Source organism: Rhinatrema bivittatum, chromosome 7, assembly GCF_901001135.1.
Source record: "Rhinatrema bivittatum chromosome 7, aRhiBiv1.1, whole genome shotgun sequence".
Classification (NCBI taxonomy): Eukaryota; Metazoa; Chordata; class Amphibia; order Gymnophiona; family Rhinatrematidae; genus Rhinatrema; species Rhinatrema bivittatum.
The window spans coordinates 163020859-163037620 of record NC_042621.1 but is presented as its reverse complement, the minus strand read 5'-3'; the positions used below and the strand labels follow the sequence as shown (position 1 = coordinate 163037620).

The window sequence follows — 16762 nt, the reverse complement described above, 5'->3', positions numbered from 1 at the left end:
TGCCTACATTGGCATTGGCATGGTCTCTCCTTCTTCCCACCATGCGGAACCACACCATGACACTTTCTCTTCCAGCCGCGCATGCTGGGAAGAAGGAGAGACCATGCCAATGCCGTCCCTCCCAACTTCTGGCGCTATAGGCAGTCGCCTGGTCCACCTAGTGCTTCCACCAGCCCTAGACCTGTGCCCAAGCCTTCAACTAGGCTGAGGCCCAGGTATCAGAACCCAGACTCTGGACCGGGCCCCTGCATCGGATCTGGCTCCAGGCCTTGGCCTAGACTGAAGCTTTGGTGTTGGGATCCAGTCTCCCAATCCACTCTCCCCCCAGTTACCCCAGATTTTTTAAACCCTCAGAAATGGCTCAAACCTTTTATTTTTTAATTTACACATCATGCATAGCAGATGTAAAGTCACTCGGCAGGGGACCACTGTGCACGCCGGGGCGCGTAAGTACATATGCACACATCTCTGATTCATGTCTATGCCCCACCCCCTTTTGAGAACCTTGGAGAAGTGCATACTACAGGAGATACACGCATGTCCAGGTGGCTTTTAAAATCTACTTGACACGCTCACATCCCCTAATTAATGCGCATGCCAGGCTTTTAAAATTCACCTCTTAATCTACCTAAATAAGATGTTGATTGTCCTGTCACTTGTCTCTCACAAAGATTTCTAAATGAAGAGGATTGGTAAACACAAATTTATTTTTTTGATATAAAAATCACACATTAACATGGAAATTTCAAAAAAAGGGCTACATCCATTGATATAACACTATATCTCATTTGCAGAAATTGCTTCTTAGGGCATTGAGTCTTCCTAGAGACATCAGAAAATAATTGTATTTTTTGTCCACAAAACAACCATAAGAACATAAGAAAATGCCATACTGGGTCAGACCAAGGGTCCATCAAGCCCAGCATCCTGTTTCCAAGAGTGGCCAATCCAGGCCACAAGAACCTGGCAAGTACCCAAAAACTAAGTTAATTCCATGTTACCATTGCTAATGGCAGTGACTATTCTCTAACAGGCGGATTTTCAAAGCCCTGCTCGCGTATATCCGCCCGGATTTACGCGAGCAGGGCCTTGCGTGCCGGCGCGCCTATTTTCCATAGGTCGCCGGCGCGCACAGAACCCCGGGACTCGCGTAAGTCCCGGGGTTTCTGAAAAGGGGCGTGTCGAGGGCGTGTCGGGGGGGGCTTCGCCGAGTGACGCCGCGTTTGGGGGCGTGGCACTGCGTTTGGGGGGCGGGCCCGGGGTGTGGCGCTGGCCCTGGGGCGTTCCGGGGGCGTGGCCGCACCCTCCGGAACCGCCCCCGGGTCGGGTCTCGGCGCGCCAGCAGCCCGCTGGCGCGCGTGGATTTACGTCTCCCTCCGGGAGGCGTAAATCCATGGATAAAGGTAGGGGGGGTTTAGATAGGGCCGGGGGGTTGGGTTAGGTAGAGGAAGGGAGGGGAAGGTGAGGGGAGGGCGAAAGAGAGTTCCCTCCGAGGCCGCTCCGATTTCGGAGCGGCCTCGGAGGGAACGGAGGCAGGCTGCGCGGCTCGGCGCGCGCCAGCTGCCCAAAATCGGCAGCCTTGTGCGCGCCGATCCAGGATTTTAGAAGATACGCGCGGCTACGCGCGTATCTTATAAAATCCAGCGTACTTTTGTTTGCGCCTGCTGCGCAAACAAAAGTACGCGATCACGCAGTTTTTAAAAATCTACCCCACAGTGAACTTAATAGCAGGTAATGGACTTCTCCTCCAAGAACTTATCCAATCCTTTTTTAAACACAGCTATACTAACTGCACTAACCACATCCTCTGGCAACAAATTCCAGAGTTTAATTGTGCGTTGAGGAAAAAAGAACTTTCTCTGATTAGTTTTAAATGTGCCCCATGCTAACTTCAACTTGAACTTAAAATATCTCTGAAATACAATATATTTGTCTAATTCCATACAAAAAGTAACTAATAGTGCAGCTCTAATAGGGATATCATCACATAAACCTCAAGAAAGTCTGTATGTGCCAGACTCTCTTGAAATAAAAGATGTATCCCTCCCTCAGCATCAACAGGCAAACTCTTAGACTTAAGTAAATTTTATTTTTTTTGAGAATAAAGGGATCTTCTGAGATTTTGAAATTTTCTTTAATATATTTCTTAATTCTAAAGGCGCTAATAATGTAGACATAGGAAAATTAATAATCCCTTAATTGATTTTCAATTGCCTCCATGTGACTATGTAATAACAAACTATCTTTATTATGTGCTGTACTTACAGTCTATAAAGAGGAAATTTGTGTTTTAAGAGCAACAGAAGAGTTCTCAATGTCATCGAATCATATATCATGCTTTTGAAGATTTACTTTAGTGTCTTGAGTAATTTTACCTATCTGATACAGAATTTCACATAGTTTTAACCCCTTTTGTAACCAAATAAAATATCTAATAAAGACACATTATCAGGCTCATTAGCATCGAACACCTCATCAGGGAACTGTAAGACAGAGGGAAGGGGAGTTCTTAAAGAAGATAAATTAAAACTTCCCAAAACATTCAAATCAGCATCCCTTTGGGTAGTTCGGTGTTTTGATCTTCTTGGGCTAAAGGAGCTTGAAGAGGCATGGTTGCTCCCACTGGGCAGTAATCAAGTGTCTCTCCTAATAATCCAGAAATGACTTGCAGTTCTTTCCTTTCATTCCTCACAGAAACTCCAAGAGAATTCCAACTAGAAATTGGTGTTCTCATGGCTCCATGTTCTAAAGAAACAAGGAAGGGAGATGGCAGGCTTGGGCCTGGACTCAGCAAAACACCAGCTGAAACAGAAGCCTCCAAATTCATATCACTAGAGATGCCAATACATTACTGTACATGTTGGTCCCTAGGGCCTTGAGCAGGTGGTGATGTACAAGGAAACATCTTACCTTTTCTCCTCCTTCCCATTTAATAGCAAAAGAAGCAAAGGAAAATTTCTGTGGGGCAAAACCTGCCACAGGGGCAAGTCCATTTGATTCGCGGAAGCAGCACATTGCAGGACCACTGATTTTAAAGGTCCCAGTTGTCCCCAGCGATGATGTCAGCTGGCCGTGTTCAAGGAAGAGAGAAAGATGCTACAAAGATACTCCTCAGTGGTGCTACAAAGATACTACAAATATGCTACAAAGATACTCCTCAGTGCTCCTTTTCAGGCAAGTGGTACTACAAAGATACTCCTCAGTGCTACAAAGATACTCCTCAGTACTCCTTTTCAGGCAAGTTTCTCCCTGGTTAAGGCAATTTTAGAAATAATTGAGGTATTCTGTATGAATCTCTCCTTTCACTGCTACTGTTTAATATATATTTTTTACAACCATTGGAAAGAGTTATTCTGCCATTCATAGATATTTTTATTAGGGATGTGAATCGGGCTTCAGACGATTGAAAATATCGTACGATATTTTCAAAATCATCAGAAATCGGGAGCTCCCCCAAAACAATAGGAAAACCCCACGATATTGATCATGGGGGTTCTCTTATCGTTGTGGGGGAGGGCGGGAAAAACGGCACACAAAAATAACCCCTAAACCCACCCCGACCCTTTAAAACTAATCCCTCAGCTTCCCCCACCCTTCCGACCCCCAAAAAACTTTTTCCGGTACCTGGTGGTCCAGTGGGGGTCCCGGGAGCGATCTCCCGCTCCCGGGCTGTCGGCTGCCACTAATCAAAATGGCGCTGATGGCCCTTTGCCCTTACCATGTGACAGGGTATCCGTGCCATTGGCTGGCCCCTGTCACATGGTAGGAGCACTGGCTGGCCCACGCCATTTTTAAGAATGGTGCACGTAAGTCCCGGGGCTTGAAAAAATGGGCATTCAGGGGGCGGGGCCGTGGGCGGGGTGCCGACCAGGGGCGTTCCGGGGGCGGGCCCGAAGCCTCCGGAACAGCCTCCGGGCTAGGGGATGGAGAGCCGGCGCGCGCAAGTTACGCCTGCTTCTTCAATAAAGGTCAGGGGGGTTTAGTTAGGGCTGGGGGGGTGGGTTAGATAGGGGAAGGGAGGGGAAAGTGCGGGGAGGGGAGAAAGGAAAGTTCCCTCCGAGGCTGCTCCGATTTCAGAGTGGTCTTGGAGGGAACAGACGCAGGCTGCTCAGCTCGGCGTGCACAGGTTGCACAATTGTGCACCCCCCTGCGCGCGCGGACTCTGGATTTTATAACATGCGCGCGGCAGCACGCACATGTTATAAAATCGGGCATAGATTTGTTCGCGCTGGGTTGCGCGAACAAATCTATGCCCGCGCGCATGTTATAAAATCTGGCCCTTTATGTGCTGAAGTAGATGTGGCTAGAATATTTTCAGTGAAGAAGAGAAAACTTGGGAATGTTTTTAGATTCTAGGTTTGAAGATGGGACGCAAGTGATCAGGACAATTCAGTTGGTGTTCGGCAAGTTAAGAATGCTAAGGATGCATTGCTCTTTTTTTAGAAGTAAACATTTTAAATTGGTGATATATTTATTGGTCATTTCACATCTAGACTATTGAAATGAGCTGTTGGTGGGATTAACCCAATGACTCATGCAGATTACAAATTGCTCAAAATGTGGCTTTCCAGAATGGTGTTGGGATGTCCTAAGAGAACATCAATCAGAAAGATGCTTAATAGTTTACACTGGCTCCTAGATGAAGCTTGGGTCTAGTTTAAAATGTCAGTATTCGTTTTTAGATTGTTGAGAGGGAGGAGCCTAGGCTGTCTTTGAGATAAGATAGCGTGATATTTTCCAAATAGGAACTTGCAATCTAGTCAAGTGTACTTCTCAAGGTTTTGCTACATAAAAGAAAACATGGATCACAAATTAGATCTAAAGCTTTTCCCCAGGCAGCATTTACACTTTGAAATAAACTGCCAATGAATAGCCAACAAGACAAATTATTTAACTTAGAGGCAAAAACTCATAATAAAAAGTTTTTTAAATATATTAAAAGCAAGAAACCTGTGAGGGAGTCGGTTGGACCATTAGATGACTGAGGGGTTAAAGGGGCTCTTAGGGAATATAAGGCCATTGCAGAAAGACTAAATGAATTCTTTGCTTCCATGTTTACTAATGAGGATGTTGGGGAGATACCAGTTCCAGAGATGGTTTTCAGCGGTAATGAGTCAGATGAACTGAACGAAATCATTGTGAACATGGAAGATGTAGTAGGCCAGTTTGACAAACTAAAGAGTAACAAATCACCTGGACTGGATGGTATGTATCCTAGGATACTGAAGGAACTCAAAAATGAAATTTCTGATCTATTAGTTAAAATTTGTAACCTATCATTAAAATCATTCATTGTACCTGAAGCCTGGAGGGTGCCCATTGTAACCCCAATATTTAAAAAAGGCTCCAGGGGTGATCCGGGTAACTATAGACCAGTGAGTCTGACTTCAGTGCCTGGAAAAATAGTGGAAAATATTCTCAAGATGAAAATCGTAGAGCATATAGAAAGACATGATTTAATGGAACACAGTCAACATGGATTTACCCAAGGGAAGTGTTGCCTAACAAATCTGCTTCATTTTTTTGAAGAGGTTAATAAACATGTGGATAAAGGTGAACCAGTAGATGTAGTGTATTTGGATTTTTAGAAGGCATTTGACAAAGTCTCTGATGAGAAGCTTCTACGAAAACTAAAAAGTCATGGGATAGGAGGCAATGTCCTTTCATGGATTACAAACTGGTTAAAAGATAGGAAACAGCCATAAGAGTACCCAGACTTATCTAAATCAACACAAAAGAGGAGGAGACAATTTATTTTACTTAAGGCAAAGGTTCTCCAAATAGGGGCTACCTATCGCCTTAAATATCCTTGTAAATGTTGTATAGGATACAAGGGTAAGTCCTTTGTGTTTTATACTCCTCCTCAATTATCAATTTTTTTGAGTGACAAAACACAAGTGGGGGACTCTGAGCTGGAGTCTCCATAGGATCCATATGTTCAGTGAGCCCTACAATATATAGAGTACGTTGAAAGGTACATTATTGATATAAGTTAAACTTTTCTTTGAAAAATTGTTTAAATTGTCTCCTTATAATTGAGGACTGAATTAGCATTGTGGATGTAATTGCATTGTATTGTTAGTTTAATTTGTATTTATGATTTCTTCCTAAATGCTTTTCTTAACCAAGAGTGATCTTGTATTATTAAATGTTAAAATTGAATAAATATATAAATAAATTTAAAAAAAGACAGGAAACAGAGAGTAGGATTAAATGGTCAATTTTCTCAGTGGAAAATGGTAAACAGTGGAGTGCCTCAGGGATCTGTATTTGGACCGGTGCTTTTCAATATATATATATATATATATATATATATATATATATATATATATATATATATATATATATATATATATATATATATATATGATCTGGAAAGGAATATGACAAGTGAGGTTATCAAATTTGCGGATGATACAAAATTATTCAGAGTAGTTAAATCACAAGCAGACTGTGATACATTACAGGAGGACCTTGCAAGACTGGAAGATTGGGCATCCAAATGGCAGATGAAATTTAATGTGGACAAGTGCAAGGTGTTGCATATAGGGAAAAATACCCTTGCTGTAGTTACACGATGTTAGGTTCCATATTAGGAGCTACCACCCAGGAAAAAGATCTAGGCATCATAGTGGATAATACTTTAAAATCGTTGGCTCAGTGTGCTGCAGCAGTCAAAAAAGCAAACAGAATGTTAGGAATTATTAGGAAGGGAATGGTGAATAGAACGGAAAATGTCATAATGCTTCTATATCGCTCCATGGTGAGACCGTACCTTGAATACTGTGTTCAATTCTGGTCGCCGCATCTCAAAAAAGATATAGTTGCGATGAAGAAGGTACAGAGAAGGGAATCAAAATGATAAAGGGGATGGAACAGCTCCCCTATGAGGAAAGGCTGAAGAGGTTAGGGCTGTTCAGCTTGGAGAAGACATGGCTGAGGGGAGATATGATAGAGGTCTTTAAGATCATGAGAGGTCTTGAACGAGTAGATGTGACTCGGTTATTTACACTTTCGAATAATAGAAGGACTAGGGGGCATTCCATGAAGTTAGCAAGTAACACATTTAAGACTAATTGGAGAAAATTCTTTTTCACTCAACGCACAATAAAGCTCTGGAATTTTTTTTGCCAGAGGATGTGGTTACTGCAGTTAGTGTAGCTGGGTTCAAAAAAGATTTGGATAAGTTCTTGGAGGAGAAGTCCATTAATGGCTATTAATCAAGTTTACTTAGGGAATAGCCACTGCTATTAATTGCATCAGTAGCATGGAATCTTCTTAGTGTTTGGGTTATTGCCAGGTTCTTGTGGCTTGGTTTGGCCTCTGTTGGAAACAGGGTGCTGGACTTGATAGACCCTTGGTCTGACCCAGCATGGCAATTTCTTATGTTCTTATGTTCTTAACTTTATGTGAAAAGCTAAAGACCTGGCATTTCCCTGATGTTAACTGATGGCCTTTTAGATCTGAGGGCTGGGAGGATGGTATTGTGAGGAGAATGACTGTTATTAGGCCTTTGTAGGAGATTGGTGATTTGTGATGTTAGATTTGGTTGGGTGGATTTGTATGATTTATAATGTATGTGTGTTTATTTTCTAAATACTGTTATAATGTGTTTTATGTATTGTATTTTATTTTGGTTTAGTGTGTTTGATATACTGTATTTTTATTCTGATATACACCGCTTTATTTTTTTAACTAGAAAGCCTGTTTATGAGAATTTTAAATAAATAAAATAAATATTTTGTATCCCTTCCCAACTAAATTTAATCCAGTCATTGTAGTCTTCAGCTGGGGGCCATGTATCAGAATATCTTCTGAAACTCTACAGTCTTGGGCCCTAAACCCAGCCACTAGGTGTTACCATTGCATAATGATTGCAACTTCCTTCCATTCCCACCCCAGGAGCTGTGAACACTGCTTCCACAGCATCTCCAGTCCTGGCTGACACAAACCAGAGAATCAAACCCAGATCCTTCAGCATGGAAGAGCACAGCACTGCCACTGATCTCTGACAAGATCCCTATTTATTTATAATTGTACACATAGGTACAAAATAGGAAATTGTCTTCTACTAAATGGATTTTTCAATTACTGAAAGGGAAGGAAGGAATTCATTTGACTATTCAGATTTTCCAGGCATCTCAATAGTAAATAGACAAAAAAACTCAAGTGACATCAGAATGAATTATGTTACCACTTCAATATAAAAGTGCATATCAAATTACATTCCATGCTGTATAAATTTGACCTGTTTCTACTTTGCTATACTTTCCACACTGAGGACTGAGGGTAAGTATTATGTATATACCATTTTCAAAACACAGTTAACATTAAATCTTATAGTTTTGATTAGTTTTAAAGTTTATACTTTTATTTTTTATTTAAATCATATACTTTGTTTTTAAAGTTTTTTTATTTTCCTTAAGCATCTTCTGCACTGTAGTGATTACAAGGAACTCAATTTGATAGAAAGATGCTTCAGCACTGTACATATTATGAAGATAGCAGAAAAAAAAAGAAAAGCTTGGATCTATGAATATGTATTTTCTATTTTATAATGCTGATAATAGTCAAAAGTACAACTGTATCTGAATTCTGTTTTGTTTCATAATAAAGTTTCAATATGAAAATATCTGTAGCAAAATTTATAAATACAGGATTCTAACTACAGTAAGTATTATATTAATGTTTTATTACATAAAAAGGGTCACAATAATTTTTAACTGAAAAGGTTTTATTAAACTCTGATGATTTCCACTAGCTTTTGAAAAGATATATATAAAAGGGGTCCACACTGCTTTGAATTTTCCTTGTATGCATGTGTAGCTTGGGTTATGAATGTGATTTTTTTAATGTGTGTATGTTTTGTGGGTTATTGGTGTTTACTATAATGTATGTGTTTGGAAGTTTTAATTCCTATTATGTTTGATGTGACATTGCTATGTAACTGTATACTTTGTTGTCTTTAAATTTATTCAAATTTATCTCTAAAATTCTTGTAATAAAATAGTGAAATTTAATTTTTCCCTTCTATTTTTGTTGTAACATTTGTATGTTTGAAGGGATTTTTTTCTTTTGTTGTACCTTGAAAGGATTACAGTCAGTCCCAAATATGTTTTTCAAAAACTAATTATTGTTCTTTGCTACAAAATAACTGAAAAAATATCATTTATGGAAGGTTCAACTTTATTCTGTTTTATCATACATAAAATTGAAGAGTTCATATTATTTTGAAGTCATACAAATTCATGAACTATAAGAACCACATGTTTAGACTAATAGACCTTTTTTACTTTTATAAAAATAAACTTGCATTTATTTTAAAAGAAATTAGACACATTTATTCAAAATATTCAATTAATAACTATTTTATTATTTTATTTAAAATATTTATTACCCACTCTTCTATAGTTCAGGACAGGGTACAATAAAAGCATGCACAAGTATCAATCACATACAAATATAAAAATCATAAAACAGAATAGGCTATGTGATGTAGAATGCCAACTTAAAAAGGTGAGTCTTGAGGGATGTTTTCAAGGCTTTTGGATCTTTGAGGCATCTCACATCTGAGGGAAGAGAGTTCCAGAGGATGGGCGCAGTGGTGAAGAAGGCTCATTCCCTGGTTTCATCGAGGTGAGAGAGCCTTGCCAAAGGTATATCTAAGAGATCGTGACCAGAGGAACGCAGAGAATGAGAGGAAGTGTGGAGTTTCAATGAGGTGAAAATCCACGGGGATGATATAACATATTGTGAACAATTGTTGCAAGTTTATAATGAATTTGGTAGGGGATAGGAAGACAGTGTAATGACTAAAGAACTGGAATAAAGTGTTCATGAATTGCTGTATTTGATAAAAGACAAGCTGCAGCATTTTGAAGAAGGGATCGAGTGGTATGAGCAGGAAGGCCAGTAAGAGAGAGTTGCAGTAATATAAGCTGGAGAAAAGAAATAATTATAAAATCATGTGCAAATCAGAGGACTGAAGTAAAAGTTTGAGATGATTGAGGAAACATAACTTAAATAAGAGTGAGCATGAAAATGAGGCAATATATGGTTGCATAGAGAGAGAAGAATCAGTTGTGATGCTAAGATTGCCTACTATGTTGTAAATTGGTAACTTACACTCAATAATCACAATATGAGAGAGTAAAGAAATGACTGGGAACCTAGAAAGAACAAGAATCTTTGTTTTGTTAAGATTAAGTGAGAGTTTATTGGAACACAGCCATTGTTGAATTACAGAAAAACAGATTGATGCAAATTTTACAGATTTATCCCAAGTGTTTTAGAGGGGAAAAAAGAACTGGATATCATTAGCATATAATCTGTCATGTACACCAAGTTTGGCCAAAAAGCAACAAAGATGAGTAAAATAGATTTTTAACAAAGCAACAGGTAGGGCAGAGCCTTGGGATACACTAGAAGGAAAAGCATACCATGTAGATCAGTGAGAAGCTATAGAGACTTGTTGGGAACAGGAAGAGAGAGAGGATTAAAACCAATTATAAACAGCACCAGAGAGACAATGAGATGAAAGACATGAGAGCAAGATGGCATGATCAATTGTGTCAAATGCTGCTGAGATATTGAGGAAGAACAGCATATACTGGGTACCAGTGTCACAGCCCCAACGAAAAGTGTTGAAGCTAGATAGCAACAACATTTTGGTGTTGTGAAACTTTTGGAATCCAAATTGATACTGGTCCACAGTGTGATGGTCATCCAAAAAAACAGAAAGTTGTTTCAAAACAACATTTTCAACAATGTTAGCCCGAAATGAGAGGGGTGAAATCAGTCGATAAATAGTGATATCAGCTGGATTCAAAGAAGGTTTCTTTAAGATGCATCAAAGCCTTTTTTTTAGAAAGTTTGATAAATAACCAGAATAGAGTGAGGCATTGACAAAATCAGAGATGAATTGAGCTATATTCTGATGAAGAATCTTAAGAAGGGTGGGAGAACAAGTATTCAATGGACTAATGGTATTGTTAAATTTAGAAATCATCTGAACAATCTTAGTAGATGAAACAATAGAGAAGGAATCCCAAATTGATCCATCAGTGAGGAGAGTATCAGAGATAGAGTTAGATAGTGATACATCTAGGAATTTATTATATATTGTCTCAATATTCTGGGTGAAAAAGATTGCAAAGGTCTCAGCAATGTTGAAACTAAGAAAACAGGAGGCAAAATACTGGAATGGGATGCAGGAGTGATCATTTCTTTTATTAAGTGAAAAAGCTCACATGGATTGTTGAAAAAAATGAGAGAGCTTAGAGTGGATGTAGGCTTCTCTAGCAGTGAAAGTTGCTGTTCGATCAGATGAAAAGGTAACCCCTGTACACATTAAGAAGCTCAGTAATAGGATTGGATCTCCACTTTCTTTCAGCTCATCTGAGATGTCTCTAATGGGACTGAAGTTCAGTAGTAAACCAGGGGGTAGTCTATTGACATTTTCTAGTCACAGTTCTAATGGGAGCAAGAACATCAACAACAAACAAAAGAGATGAATCCCAATGCTCAACAATAGTGCTTGGGGAATCATCAAAGTCTCTGGTCAGTAAAGGAATGAATCTGGACCGCAAATCATCAGGGTCAATGAAACCTCTTCTCGATAAAGTTGGAGGCAGCTCAAGAATTTTTAAAGATTCATATAACAAAACTAGAGAACTGGAAATTAGGTAGCGATCGGACTATGGGACCTTAATAATAGTAGTAATATTTACTTGGGACTGGGAGAATTGACCTGGGTTAATGAAAATAAGGTCCAAGGTATGACCTGCATAGTGTGTGTTGGAAATCGGATTGCAGGAGTTAGCAATCTGTTGTTGTTTGGGATAGTTGTGGGTGGATCCTTGGGCCAGTGGCAGATGACCACGCCCCTGGGGGAAGATCCCGAGAGGGACCACCGGTCAGGCTCAGAGTTTGGAGACAGACACATTAGTTCTTTTATTAAACAGAATATTGAACCACCAGAGGTGGCAGTAGTGACCTGGAAGCGCCCGACTGGGCTGTAGTACCTCAGATACTGGAACAGCGATCCCTGGAGGCTGAGCAGGAGAGAAACTGAAATATAGTGAGTAGGCAGGGTATGCAAAGTTCATATACCGAACCAGATGGTAACACACACACTGTCTCACAGAAGCCCAGGAGCTGGAAGGTGTAGGCCCTCGAGGAGTGAGTACCTGTTCCAGGGAAAGCTCTGAGAGAGCGATGGTAACTCACTGAAGTAGTTAGGCAGTGAAAACTTCCAGGCAGAAGGGAATTCAGCAACAAGTCCGGGAACATAGGCCCTCGAGGTGCGAGTTCTGGTTCCAGAGTGACCTGAAAAACAAGAAGAGAGCGAGGCCCCCGAGGAGCGGGTACCCCTGGTAAGTCTGAGGAGGCAGAGTAGCTCAGATAGAACGAATCCTTATCCTTGCTAACTCGATGTGTTAGCAAATACTGAGACCTTAAATATCCGTCGCGGGTGACATCATCTACGGGGGACGCCCCCGAGGTTCGCGCCATTGCCGGTACTTCTGTCGGGGCCACGCCATGCACGCGCCCCTAGGCCTCTCAGGAACATGGCGGTTTGCAGCGTGGAGCCGATCCGGGGTCGCCGGAGGACCTTGGTAGGAGAACGCCGCGGCAGCCAAACTTCCCGCGGACGAAGAGGGAGGCGCCAACGAGGTGAGGAGGGCAGAGAGAGGGTGTCAGGCACCAATGGACACAACAGTGTGTGGGATCAGTAATGAGTTGCTCAAAGCAACAAGCAGAAAGAGTATTTAGAAATGATAAACAAGTATGAGAGAGAGGAAACTAATCAACTTGAAGGCTGAAATCACCTAAGATCACAGTGTTCTGATGATTAACCTCAGCTGAAATGAGAGATTTGCTAAAAGGAGAAATGTTAAGTTGAAGGAGCCCTGGGGGACAGTAGCTAAGACAAATGTTAACCTGTTTAGAATTAAGGATAAAAGTTCATTTGGAACAGGAATTGAAATCGGAAATTTGGAAAACTGCAATGATTTCTTAAATAAGACAGCTAACTTTCTTCCTCTCTGTGATTCATGTGGTTGATGGATATAAGAATATTGTGAAGGACAGCATTGATTTTAATTTATAATGGGGGTATCATAGTCACGAAAATAGGTTTCAGTCTGGCTTTAGCTAGAGATGCTTTTTTTGAGCATTTATCAGTAGGATAACAAGAGAGGTAGAGAGGATAACAGGAAAAGAGGAAGTAAGTGGAATATTTATGAGAGCAGACCGTGAAGGAAAATGTCTCTTTGATGGAAGTAAACAATCAGGACCATAACAGTTCTGGCCAATAATTGTGGATATAGAATATCGAATAGTATCAGCCATGAAAAATGGAGAACCAAACAGCAAAAACAGAGAAATATGAAGCATGCATAAAGGGGCACACAAAGGAGCAGGCTCCCCCATTGTGATTCTACTATTTATGCACGTAGCAAAAGACAGACAAGCAATGTTGCTTATTTGGACTGTTTTGCACACAGCACTTCATAAAACAATTATTTATGACCTTGAAATGTGTTGTTATTGATACATGCTACACCCAGGTGAAGAAACCAGTTGGTGAAATTAAGGAAATCAGGTTGTTAACATTGAAAGCTTTTATTTGCAGTTGAAAAACTGGTAGGAAATGGTTAGATTTAGAGGGGCAATGATTAGAATGGTGAGAACCACATGACAAAAATATGTGCGTATCATGTGAAAGTACCCTTTTTTATGTATTAAGCTGCTTATCACATGTTAAACTCTGCATATAGTATACTTTTGCTATCGCATACTTTAAAAGAAAATCCATGGTGATCCACTTTTTGGTTTTTAGTTTTGGACCAGTGGATTTGGGGTTTTTTCCATTTTACAGTGAGAATGCTTCTAGTTCCAATGCTTTGAATTATTAAATTTATATAAATTAAGACAGAAATAAAAAGAACCAAACTCAAATAGAGAAGAATATTTTATTATTTTACCATACTTTGCTTAGAGCAACTTTATCATTGATCAAATAATACATTTAAGTAATAATAATAACACCCCTAGTGGATTCGACTATGGAAAGACTTTGTTATGTGCAAGTCTTTAAACTGTGCCTGAATTGTTCTGGCCCACATTCATTTAGTGCCAGAAGATGCAGAATTGCTAATGATGGTGCAGCACTAGGCTATTTGTGCCTTGCATCAGCAAAGCACCAGCATGACATATCAGGCCCAAGGTCACTGGAACTAAATGAAAATGGTAGTCAGTGAGTTTTCATAATAAAATGAAAATGAGCAAGAGATAAAGCAAAAAGAACATAAAAATGTTAATATCTTCTGGGCCTGCCAGGAGGAAAATGAATTATAAGAGACACGGTGGATAAGATTGTTCTTGTAACAGGGAAACATAAGCCAATGGGATCTTCTTAGTGTTTGGGTAATTGCCAGGTTCTTGTGGCCTGGTTTGGCCTCTGTTGGAAACAGGATGCTGGGCTTGATGGATCCTTGGTCTGACCCAGCATGGCAATTTCTTATGTTCTTAATAGGAATGTGTTACTATAGAATTTGCCTTGTAACACATGTACAATTATTGGTTGCTGCCTTGATATAATGTAAATTAGTATTTCTGCAGGTTTCAATTTACCAGAAAGCTTAAATTTAAAAGAAATTCCATTTGAAGTTTGTAAGTTCTCAAAAATGTATAGAATGTTTACCCTAGACAATGAGTAGACTTCTGAAAATAAAACCCATGGAATTATGCATAGATTATGTGAAAATGTATTAGATGTCCCTATGCATTTCAGGAAAATGTTCTTGGCAAAACATGAATTCCATGGAAAATTCATGGAGGCAAAACTGGCAATGTTCTGTTCACTGGTCTTATGACATATGAATGCATTTTTTCACTATTGTAAAATAACATCAAGCTATTAATTCAATGTTTGTGTTCAAAATATGAACACAGTAGTTATTTTTCTCATTCTCTCTTTTTTCCAGCTCATCCTTTGTGCAACAATTTTACTTTTGTAGTTTGCTTGTTAGACAATCATGTTTTCCCCATCTTTACCACTCCTCCTCCTATTAGCCATTATGCCTGTAATCCTAATGATGTGCCATGACCATGATGATTAAAAGAGTGCTGGTGTTCCTGGAATCCCAGGTACCCCTGGGCAGAATGGTTTGCCCGGTAGAGATGGAAGAGATGGTATGAAAGGAGACAGAGGAGAGCCAGGTAAATGCATGTAATCACTGCTACTGCTTTATTACATCCTCCTGAAGGTAGGAATTGGTGTAAACACTGGTTCTATGGAAAATATAATTATTTGTTTCATAACTAAGAAGAATCCAAAAATTTTGACTTCTAAAGGTTTTATTCAAATTAGATCACCAAAAATAAAATATGTCAAGAGCAGACATGGATACATTAAGAGGGCAGATACCTTCTAAAAAATGGTATGAATCTTCCTGAACTACTATCTTCAGTGACTGAATGGGGTACTTTACAGATTTAAACATTTGCTAACTAATAAATAAATTTGACAGGGCTTATTTACAAAATAATGGTGAACTACCATATAAAAAGATAAAATTCAAATAAAATGTGTATTTTTCAATTTTAAAATGTGTAAGTTTTTGGGGAGAATGGTATCAGAGCAGGAAGGTTGCTGAAAATTTAATCCACTGTCTCCTGCCCACATTGGGCTTTACACAGTAAGGCATCAATATTCAAATCATCCACCAAAACCCTTGTTATTCAAATTATAAAATTTTTAAACAACATTTATAATATTTAAATCTATTCTGCTGTGAACTTATCTCCTGAAAATCTCAAACACAAAGTGTTGGAGAGTGACGATCTCTTCATGACCCAGCATGGTCCATTTTTTGGCATAGCAATGTTTTTATTCAATGTTTTTATTTTTTGTTTTTATACTTTGTTCAATTATTATGTATGTTATTCCCCATCTGTAAACTGCCTAGATGCACTCCATGTGTGTATATGTTGTACAAGAAATAAAAATCAATTTAAACCCAGTTCATACAACACATGCAGAAATAAACAGATTCAAAATCCAATTATACCCCACCTCCAGTCTTCTTGTTGCGAAAGCTACACGAAAATGGTGACAAGCTCAAAGCCCGCTCTGTTAACTCCTTATTTATAAAATCAGAGAAGTTCCCCACAAACACCCGTATCTATGAAACAGAATGTTTTCAATCTTAATTAAGACTCCAAGCAAGAGTGACTTCCTAACCATTTTACATACTGAACATTGGGACCCAACCACACTGCTCCATGGCAACCAACCAACCAAACAATCAGATATGCACCATACCCTCATTCTCAAAGCTGTGACTAGTCAATTTCTTTGTTTAACCAATCAGATTCCACCATATTAAAATAGTAAATCCATCTCTCATCTCTTTGAAGTAATAAATCAAAATCACCACATGACCATACTTAAATGTATATAGTCAAATAGAGTATGTACCTTGGAAGAACCTACTGAGTCATTGTCCTTGCCTATTCCATTGTGTATTGCCACAATCTATTTGGAATCACTATATAGTAATATGCCCCAGGAGGCAGCTCTATCTATCATCAGAGAGGAGTTACATGAACATTTATCTGGAGGATGGATACTGCTTGATTTCATCTATGATTTAGCCTCAGTAGCCTTTAAAGAAATTTTTTTTATGTTTGATGGAAAGTTTTATCATCAAAAGAAAGGAGTCACTATGGGTACAATGATGGCGCCAGATGTTGC

General features: G+C 39.4%; 1 protein-coding gene across 1 annotated transcript in view; it reads left to right on the top strand.

Moving 5' to 3' along the window:
- Positions 1 to 12569: 12569 nt before the first annotated feature.
- Positions 12570 to 16762, top strand: part of LOC115096192 (pulmonary surfactant-associated protein A-like) — a 28093-nt gene continuing 23900 nt past the window's right edge. Inside the window, exons 1-2 of the mRNA XM_029610703.1 lie at positions 12570 to 12617; positions 15129 to 15225. Coding sequence (XP_029466563.1) covers positions 12570 to 12617; positions 15129 to 15225 — 145 coding nt within the window. The remainder of the gene's footprint in view (positions 12618 to 15128; positions 15226 to 16762) is intronic.